A 14,127-nucleotide genomic window follows, 5' to 3' on the forward strand; every position below is an offset into this window, starting at 1 on the left:
TGGCTGGAAAGGGGCAGAGAGAGGGTGGGAGAGGAGGGCAGGGAATGCAGAGGTCAGGAAATGGCAAGGATCATGCAAGTCAATGGTGAAATCATGAGGAGTTCTGACGGGGTTGGTGCTAAAGTGACCATAAGCCAGGAGCTCTTGACCAGTGGTAGCATTGACCTTGGCTGCAGACAGCAGCTGCCGGCGCCTGCTGTGGGATCTTTTTCATTCCAGCCTCTACTCTGTGTTAGCCGCTCAGTCATGTCTGACTCTTTGCAACCCCGTGGACTGTAGCCGCCAGGCTCCTCTGTCCATGGAATTTCCCAGGCAAGAATACTGCAGTGGGTTGCATTCCCTTCTCTAGGGGATCTTCCTGACCTTCCTGACCCAGGGATCGAAACTGGGTCTCCTGCATTGCAGGCAGATTCTTTATCATCTCAGCCATCCTGGAAGGTATGGGATCTTTTTCATTCCAGCCTCCACTCTGTCTGCCTCTAACATTGCAGGGAGCCAGAGGGGAGACGGACTCCCTTGTCCCTTTCTCCTCCAGCAGGGAATCTAGTTCACACCTAACAGGTGGGCCCCTTGGAGCTTCACATGCTCACTGCACACGCCTTGCAGATGGGCAGGGGGGCATTCTCTGGAGTCCCTGCTTGTTGGACTCAGAAAGTACAGCAAGCTTCAGGGCTCGCTCCAGAAGCTACTAAGCAAGAAAGTGTGCTTCTCTACCTGTTCATGAGCCCACCTACTGGGGAGACTCGGTACTTACCAAGGTGTTAGAGGTCCCTCCAGTATTAGGTGAACATTTGATGAGTTCAAAGGCAGAAATGAGTTTATGTGCAGAAGGTGCTTAGGGCAGTGCCTATACCCATGAAGGGCTGTGTCAGGGTGAGATGTCTTTCCTCATTTTACGTACTAGGTAACTGAGGTTCAGAGAGGTCAAGTGATTTACCCAAGGACTCACAGCAGGAAATGCAGAGATGAGATTCAAACCGAGGCTCAAATGACTGGGGCCTGAGTTTTTCACTCAGTGATCTTTTTAACATAATGCTTTTTTTTAATGATTTATTTGGCTGCCTCAGGTCTCAGTTCCCGCAGGTAGGATCTTTCACTGTAGCACACAGACTCTCTAGTTGTGGCTTGCAGGCTCAATTGTTGCGGCACACGGGCTCAGTCCCTCTGAGGCATGTGGGATCTTAGTTCCCCTGCCAGGGATAGAACCTGCGTCCCCTTTCATTGCAGGGAGGATTTTTAACCACTGGACCCCAGGGAAGGCCCTCATTAGGTGATCTTTTCATGCATGTCTTATTCTTCTAAGTCCTAATTTCCTTGATAGAGATATGTGTGTGTGTGTGTGTGTGTGTGTGTATACTCAACTACACTGTATCGTTGAGTATCTTAAACCCATTCACGGGAGGCATACAGACCTGATGTTCTCCTCAGTGGTCAGCATGACCCCTGCTCAGGACCAGCATTTAATAAATATGTGATGATAGGTGACCTCTGCTCTTCCTCTCTGGACCCTGCATTCCCATTCAGACCCCCCCAGTACCCAAATACTGTCTTGGGCCCTTCCTATCACCAAGGAGACCTCTTCCCTCTAAAGATGTTGTAATTTATATTATTTAAGTTGACCACGAGAAGAGCTAGGTTTGTGTAACCCTAAGCAACGGCTCCTTAACTAAGGAGATCAGTAAAATGAGACCCTGGGTTTCAAACATATATTCAGTGAGGTCGTGCATTTTAAGTGAGGCCTGGCCCGGGATGTCTGGGAAGAATGCTGACTAGAACTGGCAGATGGCTGGGGAGGAGGGACATTTCTGTGCCAGGAGCTCCTTTTTGGAACTCTTAACTATTTTTTTAAAATTTATTTTTGGCTTCGCTGGGGTCTTTGTTGCTGAGCACTGGCTTTCTCTCTCGTCATGGCAAGCAGGGGCTACTCTGTTGCGATGCCCAGGCTTCTCACTGCAGTGGCTTCTCTTGTTGCAGAGCACAGGCTTTAGGGTGTGAAGGCTTCAGTGGTTGCAGCATGCAGACTCAGTAATTGTGGTGCACGAGTTTTTGTTGCTCTGTGGGGTGTGGGATCTTCCCAGACCAGGGATTGAACCCATGTCCCCTGCATTGGCAGGCAGATTCTTTAATCACTGGACCATCAGGGAAGTTCTTTTAACTATTTATAACCCATGGCAGATGGCCTTACAAGGCAGGCAGCGGTCATGGGACTGATGGGTGAGGTCAGCAAAGCATGGGCAGCAGTGTAACCTTCTTCCTCCCCCATTTTCCCAGATCATTCTGAACTTCACGTCCATGGACCTGTACCGTAGCCGCCTGTGCTGGTATGACTACGTGGAGGTCCGAGATGGCTTCTGGAGGAAGGCGCCCCTTCGAGGTACGGGCCCCAGCCTTGCCTTGCCCACTCCACAGTCAAATCCTTGGTGTAATTATTCACATCACAGCCTGCATCCTCCCTGACACCAATACCTGGCCAAGGGCAGCACCATGGCATGGAAGCCAGGAGTGCTGGTGTAGTCAGTGCTGCCAGCTCCATCGTGAAGTGTGTGACTTTGGGCAAGTCCCTTCCCTAGTCTGGACCTTGTGGAGACCTTGGTATGGGCTTCTGGGCTTCTCGCAGATGGTGGCTTATCAGTGTACATGGTGGGGAGTCACACCAGGTAACAGAGGGAGATGGACGGGCCCATCTTCTCAGCTCCAGGCTCTCTTGCTCATCTGGGCAATGTTAGAGGCTCTGTTTCTTGTTTGTGAGATGTGGCCTGAGGGTGCCCACGATGTAGCCTGGTGCATCACAGAGGCCTGCATTCCTGGCACAATAGCCCAAACTTGTTTGTACAGGATACTTTGTCTTGGGGTGGGGTGGTGGGGGTGGGGGAGTGGGTAAGTGGGGGGATGGCTGGGTCAGAACCACAGGACAGAAGATCCTGTAATGGACATAGAGCCTGAGAGGGTACCTGAATTTTCCTTCTCCGATCTGGACCTGTTCCTAAGTGGCTCAGGACTGCTCATTAGCTTAAGAACCTCTGCCCCATAGCTTGTGCCTGAAGCAGGCTGACAAGTCCTCACTAACCATCTCTTCCCCCCTCCCCCTAGTTTGTTTCTGATGTTGGCCTATTTCTTATTAGTCACCCAAAGCAGCTGTCTTTATGATACTTCCTGCTACGAAAGTGTGAATGTTTCCAAGATTGCAGTTTCTTTTTCACAACTTGCATTCCTAGGGCAGCACCCTCCGTCCCCTGCCAAAAGTTGGGAAAACACCCATCTTACTAGGAACACACAAATCATCCCAAGTTGATTCTCGGCTACAAAGGATTTCACAGATGGCCAACCTCACCCACTTACGTGGATTCTTGTCAGGTTTCACGTCAAATAAAACATTTTCTGCCCAGTTCCTGGATTCAGGGGTTTATTTGGGCTCCTATGGCACCCCCGGCATTTGAGCAAATGACATTTTGTCATAGCCAAAGAAAGCTGTGTTTCCCTTTGGTTATTGCTTGTTAGCATGGATAGCAAGTAAGAAAAGATAGGTAACGATGATAATGCTCTTTTTAAAAAGTGTCAATAAATAAAACACAGGTATCCTTGGTTATGGGCTTCCCTGGTAACTCAGCAGTAAAGAATCCGCCTATAGTGCTGGAGATGTGGGTTCGATCCCTGGGTTGGGAAGATCCCCTGGAGAAGGGAATGGCACCCCACTCTAGTATTCTTGCCTAGAGAATCCCATGGACAGAGGAGCCTGGCAGGGATATACTATAGTCCATGGGATCGCAAAGAGTCGGACATGACTTAGTGACTAAACAACAGCACCATTGGTTATGGTGAGGAATCTCTTTCCTCCTAGACACAGATTCCTTCCTATCCTTTCCCTCAAGTGCATGAAATCTTCTAGAGTGGCCTCTGGCTCTTCAAGGCCATACTGGACCTTGGATCAGATACAGGCCAACTGGAGTGTGTGCGGTCTTGAGAATGTGCGTCTAGGGCAGACCAGGGTCTAGCACCCGCCCGTGGAGATGGGGCGGGCTCCCTGGAGTTGCAGCCCTGGGGAGAGAAGGGAGGAGGCCTCACTGGAGCCTCACTGCCTTCTGTCCGCCCCATCTGTGCAGGCCGCTTCTGTGGGGGCAAACTCCCCGAGCCCATCGTCTCCACCGACAGCCGCCTCTGGGTTGAATTCCGCAGCAGCAGCAACTGGGTCGGGAAGGGCTTCTTCGCGGTCTATGAAGGTACTGAGGCAAGGGGAGAGGGGAGTTGGAGGTGGGGTCCCTGGACACCCTAGAGCCCCTCCCTCCTGGCACCCACGGGTGAGGCCAAGGCCCCTTGAGGGAGGAAGCAGAGATCTCAATGGGATTGGCCGAGGCCTGGGACCCTGAGAGGCTGGGGGATATGGGTGGGACTGGAAGAAGGAAAGAGGAGCTCAGAGCATTCTGACCAACACTCCCTTCTTCCCCACCTTGTCCCTTGTCCCCAAAGCCATCTGCGGGGGAGATGTGAAAAAGGACAATGGCCACATCCAATCGCCCAATTACCCAGATGACTACCGGCCCAGCAAGGTCTGCGTCTGGCGGATCCAGGTGTCCGAGGGCTTCCACGTGGGCCTCACCTTCCAGTCCTTTGAGGTGGGTCAGGGACCCCCCCAGGACGGGGCCCATCTCCTGAGGGCTTCCAGGGCTTGGGTCTGGGCCGCCAGGGCTCCTCTTGCCGATGAGCCCCCCACTGCCTCCTCCAGATCGAACGCCACGACAGCTGCGCCTACGACTACCTGGAGGTGCGGGACGGGCACAGCGAGAGCAGCACCCTCATCGGGCGCTACTGTGGCTACGAGAAGCCCGACGACATCAAGAGCACGTCCAGCCGCCTCTGGCTCAAGTTCGTCTCCGACGGGTCCATTAACAAGGCTGGGTTTGCCGTCAACTTTTTCAAAGGTGCCTCCTTCCCCGCTGCCCCACCAGGCCCGCCCATGTGGCCAACCCATCCTCTCTGGTCCTTCTTTTTCTTAATTTTATTTGCTTGTGGTAAAAACACTTAGTATGAGAGCTACACTCAGAACACAACTGAGTGTACAATTCAGCACAGGTATGGTGCTGTCCAGCTCTATCAGCTTGACTGAAACTTTTTTAAAAAACGATTTTAAATTTATTTTTTGGCTGCACTGCATGGCATGGCAGATCTTAAGTTCCCCATCCAGGGACTGAACCCAACCCATGCCCCCTCCAGCAGAAACTTGGAGTCTTAACCACTGGATAAGTGTTATCACTCAGTCATGTCTGACTCTGTGACCCCATGGACTGTAGTCCACCAGGCTCCTCTGTCCGTGGAATTCTCCAGGCAAGCACACTGGAGTGGGTTGCCATGCCCTTCCCCAGGGGATCTTCCCAACCCAGGGATTGAACCCAAATCTCTTGCACTGCAGGCGGATTCTTTACCATCTGAGCCACTGGACCACCAGGGAAGTCCCTTGACTGAAAATTTATGCCTTCTGAGTTGTGACTCCCCACCCCTCAGCCCCTGGCACCCACCATTCCACTCTTTAATTGTATGAATGTGACTGTTTTTGATACCTCATGTGAATGGAATCATGTACGTTTTAACTTTCTGTGACTGGCTTATTTTAACACCATGTCCCAAAGGTTCACCTGTGTTGTCCTGTATGGCAGAATTTCCCTCTTTTTTAAGGCTGAATAGTATTCCAGTGTGTGTCCAGATCAGATTTCCTTAGCCTGATCCATCAGTGGACACCTTAGCTATTGTGAATTGTGCTGCTGTGGCTTCATCCCCACCTCATTCATTCACTCAACACACTCCTAGAGATGTGTAGACCCTGGCGCCCTGTCCTTGAAGTTATGTCCTAACCGGGCAGGAAAGGTCCCAGTGAATAACTACATATAATACCTGGTTGAGTAAATGCCACGCCTAGGTAAAAGTAGCCAATGCGTGGTAGGTGCTTGACTGAGAGTTGACTTAATTGAAGAGTTGCTTTAAAGTCCACACGTTTGTGCAGAAGGGATATTGGTGAGAGGCGGAGGCAGGAAGTGCCATAGCAGCTCAGGGAGGAGGCAAGACAGTGTGGACTTTTTATCAGTGTGATTCTGGGCATTGAGGGCATTCTGCCCAAACTTCCTTTCCTTGTCTTAAGCTGGGGACAGCAACAGTCCCTCCATCACAAGCTTCATGTAGGGATTGAAGGAGAGATGCAAGAATAGTACTCAGCCAGGGACGGCGCAGGAGAGACACCAGTGAATGAAGGTGGCCACCAGCCCAGCTAGTGTGGTCAGAAGGAAGGCTCCATGGGCTCCATCTGTCCCTTCCTTCAGGGCTCTGCCTTTGGGGCTGTCTTCAGCTGGATGCCCTTGGGACCAAGTGGGGTTCTGAGCAGCCGTGGAAGGCTGGGTGGGGCAGGGAAGCCCTTGTCTTCGGAGCTGACTGGACAAAGGAAGGTCACAACTGACTTCTTCCCCTTGGAATGGCTAAGAGTGGCCTCAGCAGCCTGAGGGATCCTGGGCTTGGCTCTCAAGCAGAGAGCAGGAGGAAGAGGGCCCCAGGTCCCAGACTGGGAGTCACTGACACCCTTGCTTTCTGACCGCAGAGGTGGATGAGTGCTCTCGGCCCAACCGCGGGGGCTGTGAGCAGCGGTGTCTCAACACCCTGGGTAGCTACAAGTGCAGCTGTGACCCTGGGTACGAGCTGGCCCCCGACAAGCGCCGCTGTGAGGGTGAGTGCCCCCAGACCACCCAGGACCCTGTGCCCTATCCCCTTCCAAACCCTCCAGCCCGGGTCTCTTATGCCCTTCGGACAGACCTTTTTCTGGAAAAACTAGGATTCTCTGGCACTTTGGTCACCACTGGTTGATGAGGAATATGTTGTATATTTCAGTCCCCCAGAACACACTGTGACCAGGTGTGATGTACTTCGGTTTTGTTTTGTTTTCGTTCTTGTTCTTCTTTTAAATGCTGATCTTGATTGATTTCATCACCCACCAGAAGGTGGTGATCCACCATCTGGCAACTCTCGGATGGGCACTGAGTTTCGGCCACTCATTATAAATGTTCCCAGGAGGCTAGTGAAACCCTATCTGGCTAACTGACTCCAGCTCAGCCTGATCTTGCTGCTGGCTTCTCTCTGCTCACCTCTGAGCAGCTCCTTCTCCCTGCCTCCTGGTCCCCACCCCGCAGCCCTCCCTGCTATCCTTCCAGTCCTCCCTGTCTTCCCCGCCCACTGCCAGTCCCCTCTGCCTCCCTGCCAGCACTTTCTGCCCGCCTGCACTGCCTTTCTAGAGCCTACCCCCAGCCCAAGCAAGTGCCTGGCCTGTTCTCTCACAGAGAAAATAGAAATGACCACACAACTCCTCAACTCCCTCTACTCTGAAGACACCCCCTCACCCTGCCTCCTCCCCCTCTACCCTAGAGAGACCAGACACAAGCCCCCACTTTGGGCTGGGGGAATCCACAAATCTTTCTCTCCTCCTTCATGCACCCCAGCCCATGTTCATGCCCTTTCTCTAGAGCCGAGACTCCTGGGGGGTGACACTGCCTTCCTTGTGCCCCCAGCTGCCTGTGGTGGATTCCTCACCAAGCTCAATGGCTCCATCACCAGCCCAGGCTGGCCCAAGGAGTACCCCCCTAACAAAAACTGCATCTGGCAGCTGGTGGCACCCACCCAGTACCGCATTTCCCTGCAGTTCGACTTCTTTGAGACCGAGGGCAATGACGTAAGTGCCCACCCCAGGGGTTGAGGAGGCTCAGAGAGGTCCGAGGTGTGGGAGCTCGGCTCAGTGCCTGCTTCCTACCCTCTGAAAGAAACACTCCAGGAATGTAGAGATGGAGAGCCCCTCAGGGAAGCAGTGGGGCTCAGGGAGGAGGGCCCTAAAGGCCATAGAGCATGTGGCATATGGGAATGAAGGACATGGAGTCTGGATGCCTTTGGAGAGAGATGGGGCTAGGGGGCTTGTGTGGGGAGCACAGGAGGAACTGACGAGGTGGGAGTGGCACCATTTTTTAATTACTAGATGTGACAAAAGAGATGTGGGCTTCCCAGGTGGCACTAGTGGTAAAGAACCCGCCTACCCATACCGGAGACACAAGAGATGTGGGTTTGATCCTTGAGTTGGGAAGATCCTCTGGAGGAGGGTATGGCAACCCCCTCCAGTATTCTTGCCTGGGAAATCCCATGGACAGAGGAGCCTGGCTGGCTACAGTCTGTGGGGCAAAGAGTCAGACATGACTGAGCACATACATAGCAACGGTGAAAGGACCCACAGAACAAGGAGCCTCCCTAGGTGGGGGTGGTCAGGAGGGGCTTCCTGGAGGAGGTGGCCTGGAGCTGTGCTGCCCCACAGGTGTGCAAGTACGACTTTGTGGAGGTGCGCAGTGGACTCACGGCCGACTCCAAGCTGCACGGCAAGTTCTGTGGCTCCGAGAAGCCTGAGGTCATCACCTCCCAGTACAACAACATGCGTGTGGAGTTCAAGTCCGACAATACGGTCTCCAAAAAGGGCTTCAAGGCCCACTTCTTCTCAGGTAACCCTGGACTGCCCCGCTTCAGGCCCCGCCTCCCCTTCTTACTGCTGCTGCACCCCCTGCACTCCCCAGCCCCTCCGGTGCCGGGCGGCACGGTCTGTCCCCTGCTCCCCCCACTAGCCCTCCACCACCAGGCCAGCCCCTTCCTGCCTGAACTCCTCTATTCCTGAGCCCTCAGAGCAGTATGGGAGCCACCCTGAGGCCAGACAGTACGTAGACCTGCAGAAAGGAAGGGAGAGGGCGCTCTAGGGCTTAGGAACCCTAACAGAGGGCAAGCCCTGGGAACAGGGAGCACAGTGAGGTGGACACTGCCCCAGGCAGAGGAGGAGGGTGTTTGTGTTGGACTGTGGGGCAGATTATCTGGCAGTGGTTGGATCTTTAATCAGACCCTGCATGTGCCAAGTGGGGTCATACTGGGGGCTTCACAAGAGATGAGGAGCCCCTCCAGTCAACCCCAAAGCCTCCCCACTACCCCAAGGCCCACGGTGGGGAGATTCAGATCCAATCAGCACTTGTCTATTGAGAGCTGCTGCATGTAAGGCTAGGGGTCAGTCCTTTTGATGGCCTCATCTCTGGGCAGACTCAATGGTAGTCAGAGCACCGGCCCAGCCTCTCCAAGCAGACCTCCAGGGGTCCCCAGACACCTCTCCCCTGCTTTAGTAACCCCCAGTCCTTCACCCAGGGCTAGGCTGGGAGGAGGCTGGTAGTTTTCTGGAGGCAGTAGGACCTGGGGCACCGACAGCGTTTAGGGTGGGAGAGAGTGTGGGGGGCTGGGGGGCGTGGACTGGCTGGAGTGGCCCAGGGGTCCTTAGCACACCTAGTGGGCCGGGCATGGGTGGCAGAAAGGCCAGAAGCCCCCGGCCGGGTCCCTGCCGCCTTCCTTCTCCCCTCCTCTGCCCGGAGTCCTGCATCCTTGAGCCCCTGTGGCTGCCCTGCACCCCCGCCTACCCCACTGGATGCCATGCACTGCCCCTGTGCACTGGTTCCCCGCTTGGCACTGCCAGCCACCCTGCTCTGCATACAGTGTCCCCAGCCCTGGCCCCACTGCTGGCTGAGACCACCCCGCAATGCAAATCCCTCTCTTCCCTGGGGACATCCCCAGAACTCCTCAAGGTGCTCACCAGAGGGCCGAGGGGATGTAACATCTATACTCAGGGGTGGGCTCGGTGCTAGAGAAACCATTACCTGCTTACTCTTGTCTCTTCCTGCCCTTCTGTTGCTCTAGTCTTGGGGGGTGGTGGGGGGTGACCAGTACTGCATCTGTCAGACCTAGAGCCCAGGGCTCTCCACCCATGATTGCTGCCCTGCCCTGGCACACCACTGTGTGCACCCCACTCTCAGCCCTGCATAGATGCACGCACACACACACACTTGCACGCACACATGCAGTGCCCTTTTGCACAAGAAACCTGCAGAGGACCCTCGCCACTGGGCATCAAGGTTCAGCCCTCAGGGCGCCCTGGGGCACCTGACTCTGGCCCCCCAGGAGAGGGGCTGTTTGGACTTTGGGACACCCAGCAAGGAGACCATAAGGCAAGAAGAAGAGAGAGCCTGAAGACCTTCAGTGTGACCCCAGCCACCTTCCGGGGCATTTGGCACTGGAGGGTGAGTGCCATCTCCTTGTCCCGGCCTGTGTCCACCCCCGCTCCTGCCCTTCTTGCAACCTGCATTCTTGGCTCCCAGGAGAGGCCATCCCCACCACCACCGTGCCAGAGCCCCGCCCCAGGCACTGCAGCAGGCCCTCCTCGGGGCTCGCGGCTCGCGGCTCTCACTGCTGCACTCAGCCACACTCCCCCACTCAGTTTTTCACTGGGCAAGTATCTCTATGACCCCTGCAATGTGCCAGGCATCATACTTGGTATTTAGGGGAAATACGAGGAAGGTTTGAGGGTCAATTTCAGGAAAATCTTTGCTCATTCCATGTAGCTGCAACCCCTGAAGCTCCCAGCATAGGGTCACCAGTGTGTTCCTCAGTGAACTCCCAGGATGGGCTGTAGGGTACTCACCACCCCCACGTTTTCACAGGGCTTGTGCAAAGGCAGCTTCCACAGGGCCCTCGCTCAAGGTCCCCATGGTTCTCTAACTTAGGAGACCTGGGGAAGGACTTGGCGACTCCACCTCTTGACCTTGGGTTTTTCTGGATCCTTCTTGGCCTGAGAGGGGATTGGATAAGCAAGGCCACCTGCAAGTCCATGCTCCAGCCCTCAGGCCCTTCTCCCAAGGGAGACCAAGGACAGGGCTCCTGTTGTCACAGACCTCGCCTGGCCATGTGAGTGCCAGCAGGCATCTTTCTAGCTTGGGGTTCATCTCTGGAATCCTTGTGTTCATCTCACAACCCCCTTCCATGAATGTCTGCCTCCGTGCCAGGCACCCAGTGCCCAGAATGACTGCGGAGAGACTGGAGAACATGTGTGTGTGACGTACTGCATGCCTGTGACCACGTGTCTCTCTGTGTATTAGTTTCTGTGTTCATGGGAGTGTGCATGTTCAGACCCACCCGAGCCGGAGCAGCTAATGTGTGCGCCCTCTGCAGGTCGCTGATCAGCCCGGGGTCTCTGCATTCGAGTGTGTCTCCGTTTGTACCCACGTGCAGGGCCCTGAGGGCAGCTGTGACCCCTGTGTTTGCACCTGTGTGTGCTTCCTCACATGTGAGGAGTGAGCAACCAGCGTCTGTTTGTGTGTGCACATGTGCACAGGTGGCTGATGGCCGATGTGTGTGCGTGTGGTGTCTGTGTGAGAGGGGCTGGTATGTATCCTGTGCACATGTATGTGTGTGTGTGTCCCTGTGGGTGGGTGTCTGTGCTGCCGGATCGGGAGGACAGTGCAGGGTGAGGGATCCTGTGTCTGTTGCTGTGTTGATGTGAGTGTGCGTCTGTCTGTAACACACTCTGTAGCTACAGCACCAGGAGGACAGAGCCAAGCTCTGGATCAGGCCCCTTCCCATGGACCGCTCCCCTCTGCCAGACTTCAGTCTCCTTCCCCAGCGTGCGGCCTCTTCCTCACACCCAGGCCTTGTCCCTGCCGCAGGCTTCCTCCCACCCGTCCCCTGTTGCTGTGCCTGCCCCTACCCCGCTGCCCCTCCGTGGCCTGGCTGCGCCGGACATGGCCGTCCTGCATGTGTGTCCCGCTGCCCCCCGCCCCCTGCCCTGCCCGTGGACCCCCGCCTCGGAGCCAGGCCTGGTTTTCACTGCTCTCCCTCCCTGGCCCCCGCCCTCCACCCCCCTGGTCCCTTTTCTCCTTCTCTCTCTCGTTTCAGAAAAGAGGCCAGCTCTGCAGCCCCCCCGGGGACGCCCCCACCAGCTCAAATTCCGAGTGCAGAAAAGAAACCGGACCCCCCAGTGAGGCCGGCCTGGCCTCCCGGACTCTTTGTTACTCAGGAACCTCACCTTGGACGGAACGGGCTGGGGGCTTTGCGGCCGCCCACCCCCACCTCCGCTCGGCCTTGCCGGCCCACCTCCCTCTGGCCGGACAGAACTGGTGCTCTCCTCGCCCCCACCCCCCTCACATGGACAGGGGCCCCTCCTTGCCCCCCGCCCCCTCCCATTTTGATGGTGTCTGTGACATTTCCTGTTGTGAAGTAAAAGAGGGACCCCTGCGTCCTGCTCCTTTCTCTTGCAGTCTGCTTGTCCATGTGTCTGTTTTTCCACTTGTCCGTCTGTCCAGTAAGCAGGTAATGGTAGAGGGTGCCCATGCTGGTCAGCTCCAGACCCCAACCCTCCCTCCGTCCATTTCAACTTTCTCTCCGCACAGCTGGGCCCCCTCAGCTGGCTCTGCATGAGGCAGTGCCCCGGACCCCCACCATCGCCTTGACCTCTGCTCCCTGCCCTGCCTCCCCCAGGGTGGGGAGGACGCCCGGCCAGGCCCCCCACTTCCCTTGGGGTGCCACTGCCCTTGGCCCGTGCACAGACCCGTCCTCCCTTGCTTGCTCCCCTGCAGACAAGGACGAGTGCTCCAAGGACAACGGCGGCTGCCAGCAGGACTGCGTCAACACCTTCGGCAGCTACGAGTGCCAGTGTCGCAGCGGCTTCGTCCTCCACGACAACAAGCACGACTGCAAGGAAGGTAAGTGGCCCCAGTGCCCCGGCCAGCTGGCAGCCTGAGAACCAGGACTGCAGAAAGGGCTCAGAGACGCCATCTCCCTCGGCCTCTGTTTGGACTCAGGAAGCTGAGTGACCTCTGAGGTCACCTCGTTTCGCCTTCCACGCTCCTCCCTCCACCAGCAACATCCAAGCCACACACACTTACGGAGGGGAGGGGCTTGCGGCTCCCCCCAGGCCCTGTCGTCAAGCTGATCTGGTAACTAGCGCTCGTTCAAATCCATGTTCAGGTGTGTCTCTTCGTTCCAGCCTCCCTCCGTCCGGGGGGAGGTGAGCTGGGACCGTGCTGAAGAGCTGGGCTCTGGAGCCAGGCTGCCTGGCCCAGCCCCACCTCTTAGCCAGCTGTGGGCCCTGAGCTGCTGACTCCCTCCCTCCACGCCTGGATTTGCTCGTAGGTGCTGCCTGCTTGGGCAGCGACACTGTGACGTGCTCCGAGAAGTGCCCGGCTCGTAGCAAGCACAATCACATGTGTCACCATTATTGGTCACATGCTCTGACCCCTGGGGGCACCTAGAACAGGGCTGCTGCCTCCCTGACACTGAGGCTCTGCAGAAGCTCAAAAACAGTTCTTGTGTCCTCTCCCATATCACGTGATACCTCCTCTTTGTACACAATACAACCCTGGCCTGCTCCCTGTGGTCAATACCACTGTGGACCATGCCAGCTGGCGATGCATGGTCCCCAGCTACACAACGCAGACTCGCCTTTGACCTTGAGTGTCTGTGTGCCCTTGGGCCAGTCCCTTCACCCCTCTGAGTTCAACTGTCTCACCCATGAGATGGCCCTAAGCTTTCAAGCCCTTGCTTTGAGCACTTAGCACAGGGCCTGGCAGATGCCTCTTCCACACGGTCACTGTGTGCACAACCAAGGTGCCAGTAAATAAACTGCCAACTAGAATAAACATAGCTGAAGCACTGAGTGGACGCTCCAGGGCTTTTCAGCCCATCACTTCAGTCTCCCAGATACGGAGTTCCACTGACTCACAGAGCCCCCACATCGTTTAGCTAGGGGGAGGACCTTCTTCTGATGCTGTTTCTGAACTGCATGCCATCTCTGTGCTCTCTATGAAAATGAAGGTTTTGCTAAGGAACCTTCCACACCAGTGTCAACAAGAGAGCAGGAGCAGGTGTAAAATTCCTGGGAGGGTAGCCTGTGTGTGGCTCTGAGTCACTGGAGAAGCCCACATGGTTCCTTACTCAGTCAGATCAGTTGCTCAGTCGTGTCTGACTCCTTGCGACCCCATGAATCGCAGCACGCCAGGCCTCCCTGTCCCTCACCAACTCCCAGAGTTCACCCAAACCCACGTCCATCGAGTCGGTGATGCCATCCAGCCATCTCATCCTCTGTCATCCCCTTCTCCTCCTGCCCCCAATCCCTCCCAGCATCAGAGTCTTTTCCAATGAGTCAACTCTTCGCATGAGGTGGCCAAAGTACTGGAGCTTCAGCTTTAGCATCATTCCCTCCAAAGAACACCCAGGGCTGATCTCCTTCAGAATGGACTGGTTAGATCTCCTTGCAGTCCA

The 14,127-nt window shown here is 55.8% G+C and overlaps 1 protein-coding gene across 2 annotated transcripts in view; it reads left to right on the plus strand.

Moving 5' to 3' along the window:
• Positions 1-14,127, plus strand: part of BMP1 (bone morphogenetic protein 1) — a 47,595-nt gene that overhangs the window by 24,618 nt on the left and 8,850 nt on the right. The window contains exons 9-16 of one of the 2 annotated variants that reach the window (XM_061426924.1): positions 2,272-2,374; positions 4,101-4,217; positions 4,465-4,610; positions 4,721-4,916; positions 6,578-6,703; positions 7,539-7,699; positions 8,327-8,507; positions 11,764-12,124. In XM_061426924.1, the coding sequence (XP_061282908.1) occupies positions 2,272-2,374; positions 4,101-4,217; positions 4,465-4,610; positions 4,721-4,916; positions 6,578-6,703; positions 7,539-7,699; positions 8,327-8,507; positions 11,764-11,849 (1,116 nt within the window). In that variant the 3' untranslated portion in view covers positions 11,850-12,124. Of the gene's footprint in view, positions 1-2,271; positions 2,375-4,100; positions 4,218-4,464; positions 4,611-4,720; positions 4,917-6,577; positions 6,704-7,538; positions 7,700-8,326; positions 8,508-11,763; positions 12,125-12,443; positions 12,570-14,127 lie in introns of those variants that run through there. The other variant, XM_061426923.1, reaches the window with a different exon arrangement.

The sequence above is a fragment of the Bos javanicus genome, chromosome 8 (assembly GCF_032452875.1).
Source record: "Bos javanicus breed banteng chromosome 8, ARS-OSU_banteng_1.0, whole genome shotgun sequence".
Taxonomy (NCBI): Eukaryota; Metazoa; Chordata; class Mammalia; order Artiodactyla; family Bovidae; genus Bos; species Bos javanicus.